The following is an 18327-nucleotide window of genomic DNA, read 5'->3' on the forward strand; positions in this document are numbered from 1 at the left end:
ACGTGCGCATGGGTCCCCTCGCCCAGCTTGCTGCGCGCCGCTGCGTGGGCCTCTGGCGCGTGTCAGCCCACCTGGCCGCTGGCGCTGATTGAATTCTTCCGGCGATGGATCACGAATTTGTAGTCCGCGATGCGTTTAAACGAAACGCGACTCTTCCCTCGCTTCTCGCTTCTCGCGGCGCGCAATTCATTTTTCCGTTTTTTCTGCCGAGCGCGACTGCTAAACGCCCGTCGGCCGCAACCTGTTCGGCGGGATTTTTCTGCTTCTTCCGCTCAAAATCATTGCGGAAGCCGAACCAAACAGGGCCTAGATCTGATGGGGGTGTAAACGCAAAAAAAAAAATTGCAAAGTAATCTAGGTAATTTGAAGTACTAAATGAAGTTTATTTGTAAAACTTTTTGTACAGATGGGTTGTAAATCGCGAGGCGAATCTAATGATGCTAATTAATCCATAATTAATTAATAATTAACGAATGTTACTGTAGTATCACTGTTGCAAATCATAGATTAAGTAGGCTCATTAGAATCGTCTCGCGATTTACAACCCATCCATGAAAAAAAATTTGTAAATAGACTTTATTTAGTACTTCAAATTAGTAAGATTCTTTTGCATTTTTTTTTGCATTTACAGTTTTTTTCGTTTACGGGTGGGAATAACAGGGCCATAGTGCTGGCGCTTTTAAGGCCCCATCTGAGAAAAAAATTGCGGCGACCCCCACGCCCGACGCCCCCTCCAGACCCCAGTCCGGCGGCGGCCACCGCCGCCAACCCTGTTCAGGACGGGGAAACCCCGTTCCGCTTCGATCTTCAATGGCTTCTCTAAATGACAGAAGCGGGAGCTGACGCTCCTGTTGCTGGGGAGCCTCGAGCCTTGCCGCCGCGGTCCAGTGCGCCCCCGCAGCGCTGCGCGGTCCTCCGCCTGGTCCTTCGCCGCGCTCCCGGGCAGCTGCAGCTCCACGAGGCAGGGGCCGGCCTGGGACCGGGAGCACGCGACGGTGTTGCCACCCCGGGGTCCGCGCGGGCACTCGACGAACCTGAGGCGGCGAGGTGGCAGAAAGCAAGACGACCTCCGATTTGGAGCTGGGGGCGGCGGAGGACATGGAACGCAGAGCCGCGGGAGCGGAAGAGGACGCATGAGACGCAGAGCGGGAGCGCAGAGCCGCGGGGGCATAGAGAAACGGAAGCGGAAGAGTGCCGGGAGCCTGGATAGCAAGGCGAAGAACATTTAGGTACGCTCAATCTTACTGAAGAATGCCCGTTCCTTACAGATTTTAAGACTAATGTTTCAAATAAAAAAAAGTTACATCTCAGATTCAAAAACTTTTGAATTTTCACAATTCATCTCTTACCAAACCACAAGATTTCCCAAACTGAATCCTTTTCAGGTTTTGGATTTATTAAATATGAAGGCTATCCAGGTGCTTCAAAAAACTGTACATGAGAAGAACATGACAGAAGTGCGTAGAGAGATACAAACTAAAATCAAGGCTTACATGAGAAGGAACAAAGAGACAGACAAAAAAATAGCAATAACACTAGGAAAAGAAAAAAATGTCTGCTTAAATGTCAACAACAACAACAATGTGACTTCTTAACTACACATAAGAATGTTGCTCGTCAAGCATTCAACATGTACACCACCACCAAACGCCTGTCTTTGAAGGAATATGCGTATATACAGCAACGGTAGGCTTTACACACTTTTGAAGACAAACTACACACTTGATAGAGCGAGAGAACCAAGCAATCACGGATTGACGTTATTCACTTTCTGCTTGGTGTTACTCGGGACGTTTCTTAGGCTCCAAAGCATCCAATGAGCTTCTTGGGAGCGTGGCCGGTGGCGCGGTACTTGGCAGCCATCTCATCAGCCTTCAGGACCTCCTCGCCGCGTTTTGCTTCGACCATTGCCCGCTTCTCTTCGGCTTCCTTGTGGATGATTGCGATCTTGTTCTTCATCTTCTCGGCGTATTCAGCCTTCTTCTTTTCCAGTTGCTCCTGGAGAAGTGTAAATTAACCTAGCTGAGAGGTTATCATATTTGAGGGGAAAATGCCATATTGTTCTACCAAACTATCCTTTTCTGTGCAACCGTTATCGGCGGGGCTCAAGTCTCTGTTCAAATATGAGGTGAGGTATGCTTAAAAGTTAAAACTTGAGAGGTAAAGGAGGGGGGAAATGAAATTACCTCAATCTTCTTCAGTTCAGCTTCTATGTTCGCTTTCTTTGAGTTCTCCCATGAAAGAATAGCAGATATTTTTTTAACAGCTCTGTCACAATTGTTTCCATTGATTCAAGTTAGAAACTTTCAAATCACTTGCCTACAGATTATATCAACGTCTACTGGATATCAAGAATATACATAGATGTGAAGTGTTTTCTAAATAATGTCCCAGTTTAGGAACTGTGTTATCCTTTTTGCTATTCTGGTTTGGATTGAGTAAAGTTTATATCCACACTACCATGGTCGTAATGCTAGAAATATCATTCACATAACCTTGTAGAAAGCTTCCAATTCCCTAGATGAAAGAATTATAGATAACTGAAGAATGTTTTTTGCAAAGATGCATATACTGAGTCCAAGGGAATTGAAAGAGGTAAGCAACATACTTGTTCTCAGCTTTTGTCTTCTCATTCTCTTCCCATGCTTTGATCAAAGAGTTCCTCTTCTCAGTTTCCACCCTTGCAAGAGCGAGATCTGCAGACCAAATTTATGTTCTTAATAGGCATAGTTGTACTTGATAACAAGACAATTATTTAATACTTACCTCTGTCATTGGAGCTCCCTTGCTTCTCAGCGGCAGGCTTCTCTGTAGCAGGTTCATCTGCAACCTCTGGAAATACAGAAAAGTAAACTTTATGAGCTATACTGAAGCATGTTTGCTTTTGGGCAAAAAATAAACTCAGATGCACGAACAAAATTTTCTGAACAATTTTATATAGAAGAAAGAAGCAAGCAACTGTCTGTATATTGATCAAATGATCCGACGCAACCCATTAGCATCCTAGACAAAAATTATAATTTTTAACTATACTACTATCTTTGCAGAGGAGCATGACAGCATGTGCTTGAGATTGCCAACACAACTTATTTCTATCCAGGTCCTGTGCACCTGCTCCTCAGATAGCTTGTGCAGTAAGAAAGATTGTACATTTCCCCCTTTCTCTTGTTTAACTGGTATATCCCTGCTTGCATCAGATTGATATTATTCTAAACGACACGAACTACAAAATGTTGATAACCGTAGAGACCTACTTCAGCCTTTTCAGGAAGGGAATGACCAAGTGATGACATAGTGTACCAACTCTTAAGCACCCAATCATCAGACTTCTGAAGATCCTTGACTGGGTCTCCAATTTTACAGCATGGTTAATGAAAATAATATCAAAGAACTATTGAACTAGTGTTGTTTATGACGTGAATCTTCTACGCATTTGTGCTTTTCTTAACAAATTTTAGAATATGGTTGGTTGGTTAATTAGCTCTATGTGTTAGACGCAGTGCTCTGCTTGTATACAAGTTTCTTGGCATCTTGCTATTCCTTCCCTCGAAAAATTAGCTAGTTCCAGCAAGGCAGCTCTGGTTTTGCACGAGTAGTTTGGTTTTGTAGGATTAGATATAGGCATATAACAAAAGATGGATCGACATGATAAAAGAGAAACCAGAGGACAACAAAAATTGCCTGGTTTGCCAGCTCAAATTTGGCCACCCATTGTGTTCTGTTGATTACTTGTTCGTTACTGGCCATTTAAAACAATAGAAGTACATTGAATTTCCACGAGCTTATCTTTTATCTGTGCACAAGCAGTAGGGAAAATGAATGCTGCTGCAGAGTGCATGATTTCATCATTTGCCCAGCTATGCAAGGAACCTCTGTGGCTCTGTACATGTACATCTTTGAAGATGTAGCAGCAACAGAAAGCAACTATCTAGCCGCTGTAAGCTGTGAAGGGCCATATTCATTGAGTATATATCTTTCAAAAGAAACCAGTAAAAAGTATCATAGCCTTGTCAGTTGTCACGATTTCTCTGTCATTTGAATTTTGTACTCACTGATCCAAATTGAATAACAAAGTGAGCGAGCGAACGCCCCGAGGGGAATTTTATATGTTCTAATACCCAGATAATTCTCAAGATTTGAAGAAATTGGCAAGAACTGTCGGATAATTCAGAAGAAATAAGCCAAGGCTACGGTGGAAAGTTTTTCTTTATGTGTCTTTGTTTCTTTCTGATTTTTTTTCTTCTCAGCATAAAACTTTGAATCTTTCTGCAGAGTTTTTTAAGGTAACTTGGATGGATAAAGATAGGAGAAAGATATGAGCAGAGGAAGAAAGGGTACAAGGTGGGGAGAAAGTGGAGAATTCAGGAAAGTTCCAACTACCATCTTTTCTGTATTACGATATGATGTCTCACTAAAAATAAATTCCAAGCAAAGGAAATACTACATGTCTAGCATCAAACAACTAGCTCACTTTTAGATCCCAGAGTAGCAACCTACGGATGGACAGTCGTTCTAAAACGGATTGTGTTAAGATGCGAGGTAAAGGCTACCAGGCCTTTTACCCCTGCAGAACTTGATATCGTAATCCAGAGTCCTTGGCAGCAAAGGCTACCAGTTTCGGAAAAGGAGAACCATTTAGCAAGGAGGAAATCGACACGCGAACTTGCCTGGGCATTTGGTTCCAATAAAATTTGCAACCAAACAAAAACCCTGAATTCCTAAGAAGAAATTTGATATCTGATGAAAAGTAGCCACAACAACAACCGGATAAAGAATCATGTCAACAACAAACCGGGAACCCAAGAAAAGAGAAGCAAACCATGTGTCAAGGATCACAAGTACTGAGTACCGCCACGGTACAGCTACCAGAAAATACAGAGACGACGAACCAAGCATACAGAGGAAGAAAGTTTCTCACAATTCCTAGCACACGAGGCACAGAGCAGTACACCACCACCTTTCCATCGCAAGCCTTCCGGTTCCAGCACACACACACACACACACACACACACACACACACACACACACACACACACACACACACACACAGAGAGAGAGAGAGAGAGAGAGAGAGAGAGAGAGAGAGAGAGAGAGAGAGAGAGAGAGAGAGAAGCAGAGCAAGTAGTACTTACTCTCGACGATAGCCAGGGCCTTGGAGTCGGCGGCCGGCGGCTCGGTGGCGGGGATGACGGCCTTCTCCTCGGCGACGTCCTCCTTGGCCGGTTCCGCGGCCGGCGCCGGCGCCGGCGCCGCCTCGGGCTCCTTGGCGACCTCCACCTCCACCTTCTTGGCCTCCTCAGCCATGTTGCTGTCTTGTGGGTGTAGCCTAGCTGTTGCTGTTGAGTGCGTGGGGTGGGGAGCTCGCTGTGCCTGTGCGTGCGTGCGGGCGTGGTGGCGCGTACTAATAGCAACCGGTTTAACTGTCTGGACCAAGCCTTCTGTTTGGACAAGCCTGGTTTGGTTTTAGGGATTTTTTTTAAGTCTTTGGAATTTTTTTAGTAGTTAGAAGTATTAAATAAAGTTTAATTATAAAACTAACGGCAGAACTCTAGAGTTAAATTGCGAGACGAATCTAATGAGATATATTAATCTATGATTAGCGAATGGTTACTGTACTATCAATGTAGTAAATTATGAATTAATTAGGCTTATTAGATTCGTCTCGCGAATTAGCACTAGTTGTCAAAAAATATTTATAAACATATTTTATTTAATACTATAAAATAGTAAAATTATTTTTAATGTGATAGGGACTTACGAAAAAAATCCTGGAACCAAACAAGATGTGGTGGGTGTGTCCCTGAATTCTGACAGAAGAGGGCCTCGTATTCTATCCAATTGGGGCGTGGGGCTCTCGACCTTCCTCGGTTCAGGGACGGTTTTATAGCCCGAATGCCAGCCAGCATGTGCACCTTGCAGGAGGGTGGGTGGTGGTACGTTCCTGCAGAGTTGTTGTAGTACCTTGCTATGCTGGTCCTCTGTAAAATGACTTTTGTTGTCCTTGGAAAAAGGAACCGTTGCATCCTTTCAAATAAAAAAACATATTTATGCTTTTTCTTGTAAAAGACATGGAAAAAGCTTTGAATTTCCTCCATCTTGTATCAATGGGCTTTTCCATTTCCAACACTTAATCACACAGGTTAGTTAATAAAAACAAAGAATCAAATAAAAAGATCCTACTAAATTTCTGAAATGGAGCTGAAAGTCTTCCCTTTTGGAGAAGGAATTACCATATCTAGCTACGCACCAAATCGCAATCAGCTAGCTCTCCGTCCCTATAATCCGTTACCCAAATACCAGAGTTTCGGAGGGTCCATGAGTAAACAAATACGGAAACGTCCTTATCCGGCCCGGGTGGCCTAGCTCAGCCGTAAGCCACTGTTGGTTAAAAGAGGAGCCGGCAAGGAACCCAGGGGCGCGTACGTGACGGCGACCCGGCCCGGCGCGGCGCATCATGCACTCCCCGGCTCCCGGGGCCGCGCGTTGGCTCCCACTCCCAGTCCCAGCGCAATCGCGCTGTGCCGCGGCGTGGTGGCCCCGCCCCGCCCCGCGGCGCCCCCGCGGCCCGCGCCGCTGGGCGCCCGGATCCCGTGAGCGCGGCGACTCTGGTGGCCGTTGCACGACGCGCGTCGCCAGCAACGTCTCGTTCCAATCCATCCGACCGCACCACCCCGTTGGCCACTGCCGCTGCTGACAGACGTGCGACAGGGCACGCGGCCTGCCCGGCCGGCTGGCTGGCTCCGTATAGGTTAGCCGGGCGAACGTGGCGAGACCACGGGGCGCGCACGGACACGCGCGGCATCAATATGGGCGGCGGCGTCGGCGAGGACCACCGCCCCCGGGGATCATACCCCCCGCCCGCATCGCGCGTTGACTTAGGGCATGTTTGGTTTGCTACCTGAGGCGGCACGCCTAAGGTTAGCACGCTGCCGCAGGTGTGGTGCTCAAATCGACTGCTGCAGGTGCGGCATGAAAATTGTGTGGCATGTCGATGGAACTGTGTGTCTAAAAAAGTGTGGCCGACTAATTTTAGCTGTTCACCAAACACATGCCTCTAATGCTATGACGCGCCTAATGTTAGGATGTGGCGCCTTAGTTAGCGAACCAAACACAACACGCCCTTAAAGCCGCCCGCGCACCGGCCGCTCGCCATCGTAGCCTCGCCGAATCATTTTTCCTGTTGATCGGCAACAGGTCTGCTGCGACCGCCGGGGCTGGGACAGCACTCGGCAGGCACCAATCCGGCCGCCGTTCCCGGCCAGGGGCGGGGGCGGGCGGCGAGGCCCCGCGCGCATCTGCCCGCCCGGATGCCGCGGCCGACAAGTGTTCTGCGCGGGACACTTTCGGGGCACGGGAAATTGCGCGGTTTTGGGCGGTTTCCACGCGACCACGCGAGCCCGGCGCGGTGCCATCCCACATGCCTGCCTGCCGCGCGGCGTGGACCACCTGAATGCCTCCGCCACGGCGCCACGCTACACTACCAAGGCTCACTTCAACAGGCCTTCTGCACTGTCACTTCTTCTGGGAGTCCTCGTGTCGTGCTCTGCTGGCTGCAGGTGAAAAACTCTTTATCAGAAAACACAATGCAGCTTGTCAGTTCGCGCATGATGCTTGTTCGTTTGGGTAGCACGCGGCGGCACTGCGAGGAATTCTTGGGCTCTTGGCCCGTCCGGGCGCAGGAACCTCGGCTTAAACAACGGCTCCAGCTGCCTCACCGTTTCGCGTGAATCGTGATCGTCGTGTCCACGAGAAACTCCTTGTTGTTTTTCAGGAGCTGCATGCTGCCACTGGATTCTGTTGGGAGTTGTGATCCCGGTAGCAGTTGGCAAGTCATAGGATAGCTGGCCAACTAAACCTTGTCGTTCTAAAACAAGGAGGGCCCCGGGCAGGCAACTGTCCAACGATGTGCTGGAACAATCATGTAGTAGCAGCGGGCAAATGGACAGGAGGCGGAGGATGATGGATGGCGACCGGTGAGTGCGGCCACAGCTGCGCGATGCGTCCAATTATTGCTGCAGACCCTTTAAACAGAGTGAATCTTCCTCATTGAATAAGGGGGTGTTATAGCTGGTGAAAAAAGTTTGAATTTGGCTACTATAACACATTTTGTTGTTATTTGATAATTAATGTTCAATTATGGATTAATTAATATCATTAGATTCATCTCGTAAGAATCAGTTAGACTATGTAATTAGTTATTTTTTTCAACTGCATTTAATACTTCATGCATATGTCTAAAAATTCGATACGACGAGTATTGCGTAAATTTTTTTAACTAAACGCAGCCTAAACAGCTGGAAGCCTGGAATCTTATTCTATTTCACCTTCCTTTACGTCTTCGGTCGGCGCCTACGTACATGGAGTCAGGGCCAGGCCCGTATCTGGGCACGTGCGGGCCGTGCGACCGCACAGGCCCCCGAATTCGAAGGGCCCCAAAATATTAGATATACATCAGATATAGTCATGTAAAGACTTTAATTTAGTTGATTGTTTGACCCAATTTGTGGCAAAACATGACTCAAATTGCTCCTAAAAGATAAATCATCGTAGACATATCACTTGTCACTTCTTTTTACATGGGTGCTGCTCGGGGTCACATGTGTGATCTCGAGTGGACCTGTCACAGCATCCCAACCTCTCCAAGATTCCGTCTTTTAGACTTAAAATCAGCCTAATAAACCAGACCCCTCAATGCTTTATTGCTAGAATAAACTTTTTTTTCGGAAATTTTTTTGTTGCTCAAACAATAAAAATTGTTCTAGCAACAAAAAAAAATTGTTTCGTAACAAAACAGTTATTGAGACTTCTGTGATGATTTAACTGGCAGTCACATGTGTGACTTATAACATTTGTGCTTTCACACAACACATCATGCTTGACGGCTGCTATTGTTTGGTATTCATGATCCTGCACTAGACCACTAGGACCCCAGTCCATTGTTTCGGACATGGGCCCGAATTTGCTGGTAGGGCCCTGGTCAGGGCTACGCACGCAGCGCCGTCTCGTCGAAAACACTTCAGCTCGCTGTCTCCCCGTTGCTGTTCATCTGCTTCTGACGGACTGAAACCTCGCTGTCTCCTTCTCCCTTTGTTAACTGAACTGACTGACCCAAGCAGGACTGCAGCGATATCCAAAAACCTTACCAACAACAAGTTCGCATGTCAGCAAATGGAAACAAAGCGAAAAGGGGCTAAGGTACAGTGCGATGTATGGAAGGGGCTAGACACGCGCGAAGGTGAAGGCCACGGCTTGGCAGGCCTGATTTTCCTCGCCGCTAAATACCGGAGCACACAAGGCAAGGCAAAGCTCCTAAAAAATCTTGCATCCGCATCCTCCCGGGTCCCGCCGGCGCGTTGGACGCATCGCGGCTCGACAGCGACCGTGTCGGCAAGCTACCAATCCGTTCTTCCCCCTCTGCGATTCCTTCGCGAGCGCCCCGTGCGTAGTTTAACCGGTTTCTCCCTTCACCCGAAGATCCACGCCGATACACGCTGCGAGCGTTGCAGCCACTTGGAATAATCCATCAGCTCAAATCCCTGTCAGACAGGCTCTCACCTACATTTGTTGGCTTCCCCGGCCTTCTTATAAATCCCGTCTCGTGGAGTCAGCTGCTTGCGCGCCATCGACACCTGGCCCCAGCTTGCCCCGGTGCCTTCTAGAGATTTTCCTCCGATTTCTCAGCTGTTCTGACGCTCTGATGACTGCACGTTCTTTTTTTAAATAAAAATGAAAGAGCGATTCCGTGTGCGGCATGGGCTGTATCCGGCTTTTTCTTGATAAAGATGTATTGATTTCTTTATCTTCAGGCTAGGGTTTACATGATGGAGCAGTGAGCTGTTTATGAGCCAAGTCACCAGGACTTGCATTATTCCCGGTGCCCGCCGGGTCTTTAGGTGAAGCGCCCCGACCCGAAGATCAAGGCTAAACCATGTATTAACTACCGAATAAAGTCTCCGGCATAATACATGTTACATCAAGTGGAGTCCAGAGTCATACAGAGCTTTATTTAACACGTACATGAGGAGTAAAGTGGCAACACAAAGCTACACAGAACAACCATAGGATAACAACTAGCATAGCGACATGTAGGACTAGCTCTTCATCCATCACGGCTCCACTCGATCAGCTTGGGTGCGGACACGATCTACTCGTAGTCTTCTGGCACAAAGTCAGGATCCTCTGGAGAAAAATCAACAGGGGTGAGTACAAAAGTACTCAGCAAGCTCCACCTCACCCTACGGGAGGGGACTGACATGCACGACACATAATAAGCACATTCTACTAACAATGCAACTAATGGTATGCAACTCTTCCCGACACAACTCACAATAGGTAGCTCACTAGTTGTCAGGACCACACCGTAGCCTGTCCATACCGTGGACACGGACCATTCGAATGGATTATACACTCTGCAGAGGTCGTACACTGTACCCACACGCTCGGCTGCCCGAACGGACAACCGACATAGCCGACACCCAGCCGTGGCTCAACCCCGACTAGTCGCCCCCAAACCCTCGGGTCTGGACCAATCCAGGTCTCACCCCAAAACATATCCACCTCGGACGACTACCAGGTTAACCAGTGGGATTAGACTAAGGTTTGCCCATACAAACTCATGTGGTCGTACTGAAAGTAAGTTAGGTGAGATGTCAAAACAACTCGGTCCTTATGGTTCACCAGGGCAGCAACCATCCCTCAACATGTCAACTCGAGCCTACCACCACGGTAGCACTCACCTGCCAGTCTACCACCACGGTAGCGCCGGCTCCAGCATACCCAGCTGCCTTGGTCTCAGCCAGATCCCTTCTTATCCTATTCTCAGCTCTGGATATGCATGACTACTCAGATGCATGCATGAGCACACTCAATCACTCAAGTACTAGTATATGTAACCGATCCTAGACCCAGGCTACAGCAAAACGTCCTCACATGGATGCAACCGCTCACGTAGGGGTCGATGAAACTTGCCTTCGCTTGCATACGCGTCGGCGGCGGCGGCTTCCTGCTCGAGGTACGGGTCTTCTGGCTCCTTGGCAGGCTCCTCCTCGGTCACTCCGTGATCTACGGGCGAGAACGGCACAACCGGCAAACAACACAAGCAAGCAATAAAATAAGCTCAAATGGAGATGAAAATAGGAGGAATAGATAATATATGATTTGAGGAGAGTTTAGGAAAAAGAGTTTCGTGAAAAGGAGTTGATTGAAGGAGATATTGAGTTTACAGTATTGATTGGTAGAATGATTTGGATTAAGTGCTCACGGCCTGGTGGGAGTTTTGGGCCTTTATTAGTGGAGTTAATGGTCGGGGGAGCTGCCTGCCATCTCACCTTGGCGCGGAACAGCTCGAGGAAGAGGATCAATTGTTGGAGCCTCGTTTCGTGAGTGAGCTGGGCTCGGAAGGAGTGGTTCAGCTGGTGGAGCGAAGCGGCTCGGTGTGCTTGGGCTGGTGACGGGGCTCGTCACGGCCTTGCTCCTTTTATAGGCGAGGAGAGCAGCGGCGGCGTTGCGCAAGGATGGGCGACGGCGTGGGCTGCGGCAGCTTGTCGTCAACGCGAACAGTGGCAGCACTGAAGGCGTGAGCGCCGAGGCGGCAAAGCCGGCGAGGGCGCTGCAGCGGCGTGGGCGAGGTGGGGACGTGGGGGTGGGCGGCACGGCATGATGCCGGCGGCAGTACGCGGTCCCGTCGTGGGGCCGGCGTGTCGCGCGTGCGCGAGCGAGGGCGAGCGGGTGAGGCGGTTCGGCGGAAAAAAGATCTCGGCCGGCACTGTTCGTGGCGACCCCGATTTTTTTAGCGAGGTGGGTGCTGCCATGACGGGTCTTTTCAAGGTCAATGGTGTGGGTACTCTATGGCTTCCAGGGAATGATGAAGTTATGGCAAAGGAGGTAGGCGCTGTCATGATTGTCTGGGAATTATGGCATGGTACGGTGACTTGAGAGGCTTTTATGGAAAGAGACGAGATGATTTTTGTCATGGGTGCAAGCATGCGTATGCTGGTTACTGGAGGGAACGAATGTACTAACGCAAGGCAAGAGTATAAAATAGTTTACCTAGTAGTTATGTAATACCTCGTATAACGTTAGTATTATTTTACGTTACTAGTTTAATTGCTACATAAGTTTTATTTTAGTGATTGAGGCAGCCCTACTAAGTTGAGGACCTACACCAACTCAATTCAGATTCGGTCAGCTTCTAGTTACTTAGTGTACCGGGTCCTTTTGACGGCAGAGCCGCCTTTTGCTTCCGGGAGGCAGAGCCTACCAACAGATGAAGCTGGCTTTCGGGTGGCAGAGCCAACCTTCGATGAAGCCCAGACCCTTTTGTGATCCCGGGTGGCAGAGCCAACCTTCGATGGATCATAACTTATACACTAAGTACTAAGCTTAACCGGAAGACTAGCACTTATAAAGACGCTTACCTGTGGTTTTTGGGTTGGAAACAGCAGGATCTTGGGTTACGGAAACGGAGGGTATAGGGGAAGGCTTTTCTGGGTGGCCTTCCCGGGAGGGCACGAGGTCTTTTATAGGCGAGTGAAAGGCGGTTCGCTAGGGGGGGAGAAGAAGAAAATATCTCAGCGATGACCCGACACAGTGTACGTGACAAGGCGGTTCCCTCAGCACTTGCCAACCTGCAGGTGCTTGGATGCGGTGCTCCCTGCTCTGCACCCTTGCCCCTGCACTTGCCTGTGTGACGTGATCATTCATGGGTGGCAGTCTGCTGGTTCTGCCTGCTCATCAATGCTTGCCTGCTACTACATCCATATGGCATGAGTAGCAAAGAGAAGAGCGTTGCTGGATGCCTGTTTCAGGATGTTACAAACCTACCCCACTTAGGTTGAATCTCGTCCCCGAGATTCAGCTTCACCACTAAAGAGACTGGGAAACTCTGCTCGGAGTGCGTCTTCTCTCTCCCAAGTTGCTTCTGCTTCCGAATGCCTGCTCCACTGAACTCGGCAAATCCTGACTTCCGAGTTGCGGGTTCTTCGCGTCACGGTGTCCAGAATTTTTACTGGTACCTCTTGATATCTGAGATTATCCTGCAGGTCGATTGTCTCTGGGGCCACTTGTTCTTCTGGTACTCGCAGGCACTTTCTGAGTTGGGACACATGGAATACATCGTGTACATCTGACATCTCTGCTGGCAACTGAAGTTTATAGGCTACTGCTCCCACTTTCTTGATAATTGGGAAAGGTCCAATGTAACGTGGAGCCAACTTTCCTCGTACCTGGAATCTGCGTGTGCCGCGAATTGGGGAAACTTTAAGGTACACATAGTCTCCAACTTCGAAGGTGAGAGTACGTCTTCTTTTATCGGCATAACTTTTCTGGCGGGATTGAGCTGCCTTTAGATTCTCTCTGATTTCTGCTATCTTGTCTTCTGCTTCTTTAATAAAATCTGGGCCCTCAATAATGCGGTCACCGACTTCGGTCCACATGAGAGGTGTGCGACACTTCCTCCCGTAGAGGGCTTCAAACGGCGACATCTTTAAGCTTGACTGGTAGCTGTTGTTGTAAGAGAACTCTGCATATGGCAAACTGTCTTCCCAATTTTTGCCATAAGTAAGAACACAGGCTCTTAGCATGTCTTCAAGGATCTGATTAACTCTTTCGGTCTGGCCATCAGTCTGAGGATGATAGGCTGAACTGAAGTCCAACTTTGTACCAAGTGCTTCATGTAGCCTGCTCCAGAATCTCGAAGTGAACTGGGTGCCTCTATCTGACACAATCCTCTTAGGTACTCCATGCAGCTTCACAATACGCTCAATATATAATTTGGCTAATCTATCACCTCCATAAGTGGTACGCACTGGGATGAAGTGTGCCACTTTAGTGAGTCGGTCAACAATCACCCAAACTGAGTCATGACCGCTCTGGGTTCTTGGTAGACCGGTGATAAAATCCATACTAACTTCATCCCACTTCCATAATGGGATCGGCAATGGCTGGAGTAATCCACTAGGCTTCTGATGCTCTGCCTTGACTCTTTTGCACACATCACAATGAGCGACGAATCGAGCGATATCCCCCTTCATACCATTCCACCAGTACTTCTCCTTAAGGTCCAGGTACATTTTCGTAGTGCCGGGGTGAATGGAATAGGCTGAGTTATGGGCTTCATCCAAGATGGTCCTGCGGAAATGACCTTGCTTAGGCACACATAATCTCTTCTTGAACCACAAGACTCCATCTTTATCTACTCTGAAATCTGGGGCTTTGCCTTCACTGTTGCGACCTTTAATCCATACCAATCTTTTATCCTCCATCTGAGCTTCCTTTATCTGGTCATCCAGGACGGGATGGACACTAAGGTTATAGTTGCAAGAGCGGCGTACAACCCTTAGGTTCAACTTCCTCATTTCTTCACTCAGCTCTGGGGCTTGTGTGACTAAGTGATGGCAATATGCTTTACGACTGAGCGCATCAGCCACCACATTAGCCTTTCCAGGGTGGTAATGAATTTCCAAATCATAGTCTTTGATCAACTCCAACCATCTTCTTTGTCTAAGGTTGAGGTCTGACTGGGTGAAAATGTACTTCAGGCTCTTGTGATCCGTGTAGATTTCACACTTATTCCCAATCAGATAATGTCTCCAAATCTTGAGGGCATGCACCACTGCAGCTAACTCCAAGTCATGGGTGGGGTAGTTCTGCTCATGTGCTCTCAACTGTCTTGAGGCATACGCTACAACTCTTCCTTCTTGCATAAGCACACAACCCAATCCTTGTCGGGATGCGTCGCAATAAACGACAAAGCTCTTCTGATTATCTGGCAAGACTAGCACTGGGGCAGAGGTTAGTCGCCTCTTCAACTCTTGAAAGCTTCTCTCGCAAGCTTCAGACCAAACAAACTTCATGTCCTTCCGGAGTAACTCAGTCATAGGCCGGGCTATCTTAGAGAAACCTTCGATGAATCTCCGGTAATAGCCAGCTAATCCCAAGAAGCTCCTGATCTTCGAGGCTGAGGTTGGTTGCTTCCATTCTGATACTGCCTTGACCTTTTCTGGGTCCACCTCAACACCTTCAGCTGTTAAGACATGACCCAGAAAACTGACTCTCTGCAGCCAGAATTCACACTTGCTAAACTTGGCATACAACTGGTGTTTTCTGAGCTTTCCCAGCACAATTCTGAGATGTTGTCCATGCTCCTCAGCACTCTTAGAGTAGACCAGTATGTCATCTATGAATACCACAACAAACCGATCTAACTCTTCCATAAACACCTTATTCATAAGGGTCATGAAAAAGGCAGGGGCATTAGTCAGACCAAAAGGCATCACTGTGAACTCATACTGGCCATAACGGGTCCTGAAGGCTGTCTTGGAGATGTCCTCTTGTCGCACTCTGAGCTGATGATAACCTGACCTTAGATCTATCTTGGAGAAGAACTTAGCTCCCTTCAGCTGATCAAACAGGTCATCAATTCGAGGCAGAGGGTACTTGTTCTTGATGGTGACTGCATTCAGATCACGGTAGTCCACACAAAGTCTCATGCTTCCATCTTTCTTCTTCACAAAGAGCACTGGGGCTCCCCAAGGAGAAGCAGCGGGTCTAATAAATCCCTTTTGTTGAAGCTCTTCAAGCTGCTTCTTCAACTCGGCAAGCTCTGGGGATGCTAACCGATAGGCATTCTTTGCTATAGGCTTGGTTCCAGGGACTAAGTCAATAGTGAACTCTACATCTCTTTCTGGAGGCATACCGGGTAATTCATCTGGGAACACATCTGCGAACTCCCGAACTACTGGCACCTCTTCTGGGGATTCTGCTTGGATGTGGTTCACCATGGAGTCTGACAGGCTAGGCTGGATTTGGCATGTGACTGTTAACCCTTGGCGGTTGGTGACTGTCACTGCTCTCTCAGCACAGGCTATGTTTCCGCGGTGCTTGGTGAGCCAGTCCATACCGAGTATGACATCTATCCCTTTGGAAGTAAGGACTACTAGGTCGGCAAGGAATACTACCCCACTTAGGTTTATAGGGATATCTAAGACACCTAAGTGGCAAGGTATATGACCTCCAGGGGAACGGGTTATTAGTGGCCTCTTAAGGGCTATAGTAGGTATATCATGCTTTTCCACAAAGTGAGAGGAGATAAAGGAATGCGATGCTCCAGAATCAAAAAGCACTGAGGCTAGAGCTGATTGGACCAGAAACTCACCGAGAATCACTCCTGGTGCATCCTCTGCTTCTTCAGCATTCACATGATTCACTTTTGCCTTGCCGAAGGACTGTTGCTGGCTCTTAGCTGGTGTTGCATGGTTGGCTCCAGTCGGCTGCTTTGGTCCTTGAACAGAGTTGGAGAAAATAGAAGGGGCGGGCTGATTGAGATACGGACAGTTGGCCTTGTAGTGTCCGGCTTCGCGGCAGTGGAAACAGGTCTTCACATTAGTTACTTGACTTCCGCCAGTCTGTTGGCTGCGGAAGGTACTCTGGGTCTTCATAACAGGAGCTGACTGAGTGGGCTTCTGGAAAGAACCGGGCTGCGCTTTGAGTGAAAAGGTACCCTGGCTCCTTGGGCCCGAGTGAGCCGGATACTGGGTCCTTTGGAACTTCTCCAACTGCTGGGGTTTCTTACTTTCAAACCGACGTTTGCGCTCACTGAGCTCTGCCTTCCTGTTTCTCTCAATGGTGATGGCCCTGTTGACCATAGCATTAAAGTCACTGTGGGTGGTGACTTCAACCAAGGTCCTGATTTCAGGGTTAAGCCCACCAAGAAAAGCTTCTTGCTTCTTCCCGTCATCATTGATATCCTCTGGTGCATAACGAGACAACTCTGTGAACTTATGAAGATACTCTGTCACAGTCATACCACCTTGACGAAGCTTTCTGAACTCATCCCTCTTGAGCTTAATAATACTGCTGGGAATGTGATGTTCTCTGAAGATCTTGACAAAGTCAGTCCATACCATCTCATTAGTGTTTTCATTTATTTCCCGGTAACTCTGCCACCAAGCAAGTGCTGGTCCCTTTAACTGCTGTACTGCGAGCAAAACCTTGTCTCTATCATCTGCATGGACCACTTCAAGCTTCATTTCAATTTCTCGCAGCCAATCATCTGCCTCAATAGGGTTATCAGATCCTCCAAACTTAGGTGGCTGCAAGCGGTTGAAATCTGCAATTCTGCTGCCATTGCCATTATGATGCATTGCAGGTCTATTGTTGACAGGATTACCTTGAGCTTGGGCTGTGAGAGTGGTCACAAGAACTTGAAGGAGTTGGTTCTGCTGCTGCAGTATGGCTGCCAAGTCAATGGGTGCTGGGGCACGGGGAGGTAGCGGCGGTAGTTGTCCATTTTCTGGTGCTTCTGGGGCTACATTCAGAGGGGCTTGGTTTCTCGGGTTGACCTCGTCACCGTCTTCCTGAGCATGGAGTCCCTGGACTCGGCTCGAGCGACGAGACATCTACGGTCAAGGAGGGCAAGATTAGGTGACTCCCCTAGTATAATGCTGGGGTATATTTGTATATATAAAATATTTTGTACCGCGTAATGCACACAAACAAATCATTCAAGCACCACACAAGCATTTATTCAAACAAGCAGGGATACATGACACGATGGATTACAATAACGCGCTCGACTTTTAAGGGTCGGCCGGGACGACTCGACTACTGAACCCTACAACACGGTCTTCGGGGTCACTGTTTCCGGGATCTCGGGGAGATGCGGGAGGCGTGGGCGGCACTGATTCACAAATCCTCCTGCGTGGTTGGGACGAGGAACATAGCGGAATTCCCTCTAGGTTTGGCAGCTCCGCGGCAGTCCTGGGATGGCATTCCTTGCGCTTGGCACGGTCCACTAGGTAGACACCCCTAAGGAGCTGACTGTGGCGATCTGCCTGCTCCCTAAGGTTCTCTTCGGCCATGGCAAGGCGGCTTTCAGCTTCGGCTGCTCGGGCTTCTGCCTGGGCTACAGCCAGTTTAGCCTTACGCCAACGGGACTCCGCTTCCTCAGCACGCTGGATTAAATCTCTCACACGCTGATGCAGTTGGTCACACAAATCGTCGAGGCTAAGCAAATAGCCAGACATAGCGACAACTGTGGGGTTCTTCTCTGTCCCTACGGGGCTCTCCAGGTTGCGGATCCTCGCCGCCCAAGCAGGACGGCTACGGTCCAGCGGTGGAAAGTACTTCATGGGGGTGGAACCCAAGTGCCATTCAAACATCTGGCACAGGTACCGCAGCGCCTTGCGAGCAGGGGCGGAGACAGGGGGGTGCGGGCAGGGGCCTGGCCCCCCCTATGAGCCCCAAAATTACACTAGAAATTTAAATTTCGATTAAATTTTTATATAAATTTATATGGTTGGCCCCCCCTAACAATGAAAAAATTAGCTT

General features: G+C 48.6%; 1 protein-coding gene and 1 long non-coding RNA gene across 2 annotated transcripts; one reads left to right on the plus strand and one right to left on the minus strand.

The window, feature by feature from the left end:
- The first annotated feature begins 711 nt into the window (after window positions 1-711).
- On the plus strand, window positions 712-4602 carry LOC120681499. The gene is made up of 2 exons (XR_005677894.1): window positions 712-1229; window positions 4273-4602. It is a non-coding gene; the product is annotated as an uncharacterized LOC120681499 (long non-coding RNA).
- Window positions 1509-5418, minus strand: LOC120681498 (remorin-like). The gene is made up of 5 exons (XM_039963001.1): window positions 5133-5418; window positions 2767-2832; window positions 2609-2696; window positions 2187-2268; window positions 1509-1998 (listed from the first exon to the last, which is right to left on the minus strand). Exons 1-5 carry the CDS (start codon window positions 5302-5304, stop codon window positions 1798-1800), a joined length of 609 nt encoding a protein of 202 aa, XP_039818935.1. The 5' UTR covers window positions 5305-5418; the 3' UTR covers window positions 1509-1797.
- Between the last annotated feature and the right edge of the window lie 12909 nt (window positions 5419-18327).

Source organism: Panicum virgatum, chromosome 7N, assembly GCF_016808335.1.
Source record: "Panicum virgatum strain AP13 chromosome 7N, P.virgatum_v5, whole genome shotgun sequence".
Taxonomy (NCBI): domain Eukaryota; kingdom Viridiplantae; phylum Streptophyta; class Magnoliopsida; order Poales; family Poaceae; genus Panicum; species Panicum virgatum.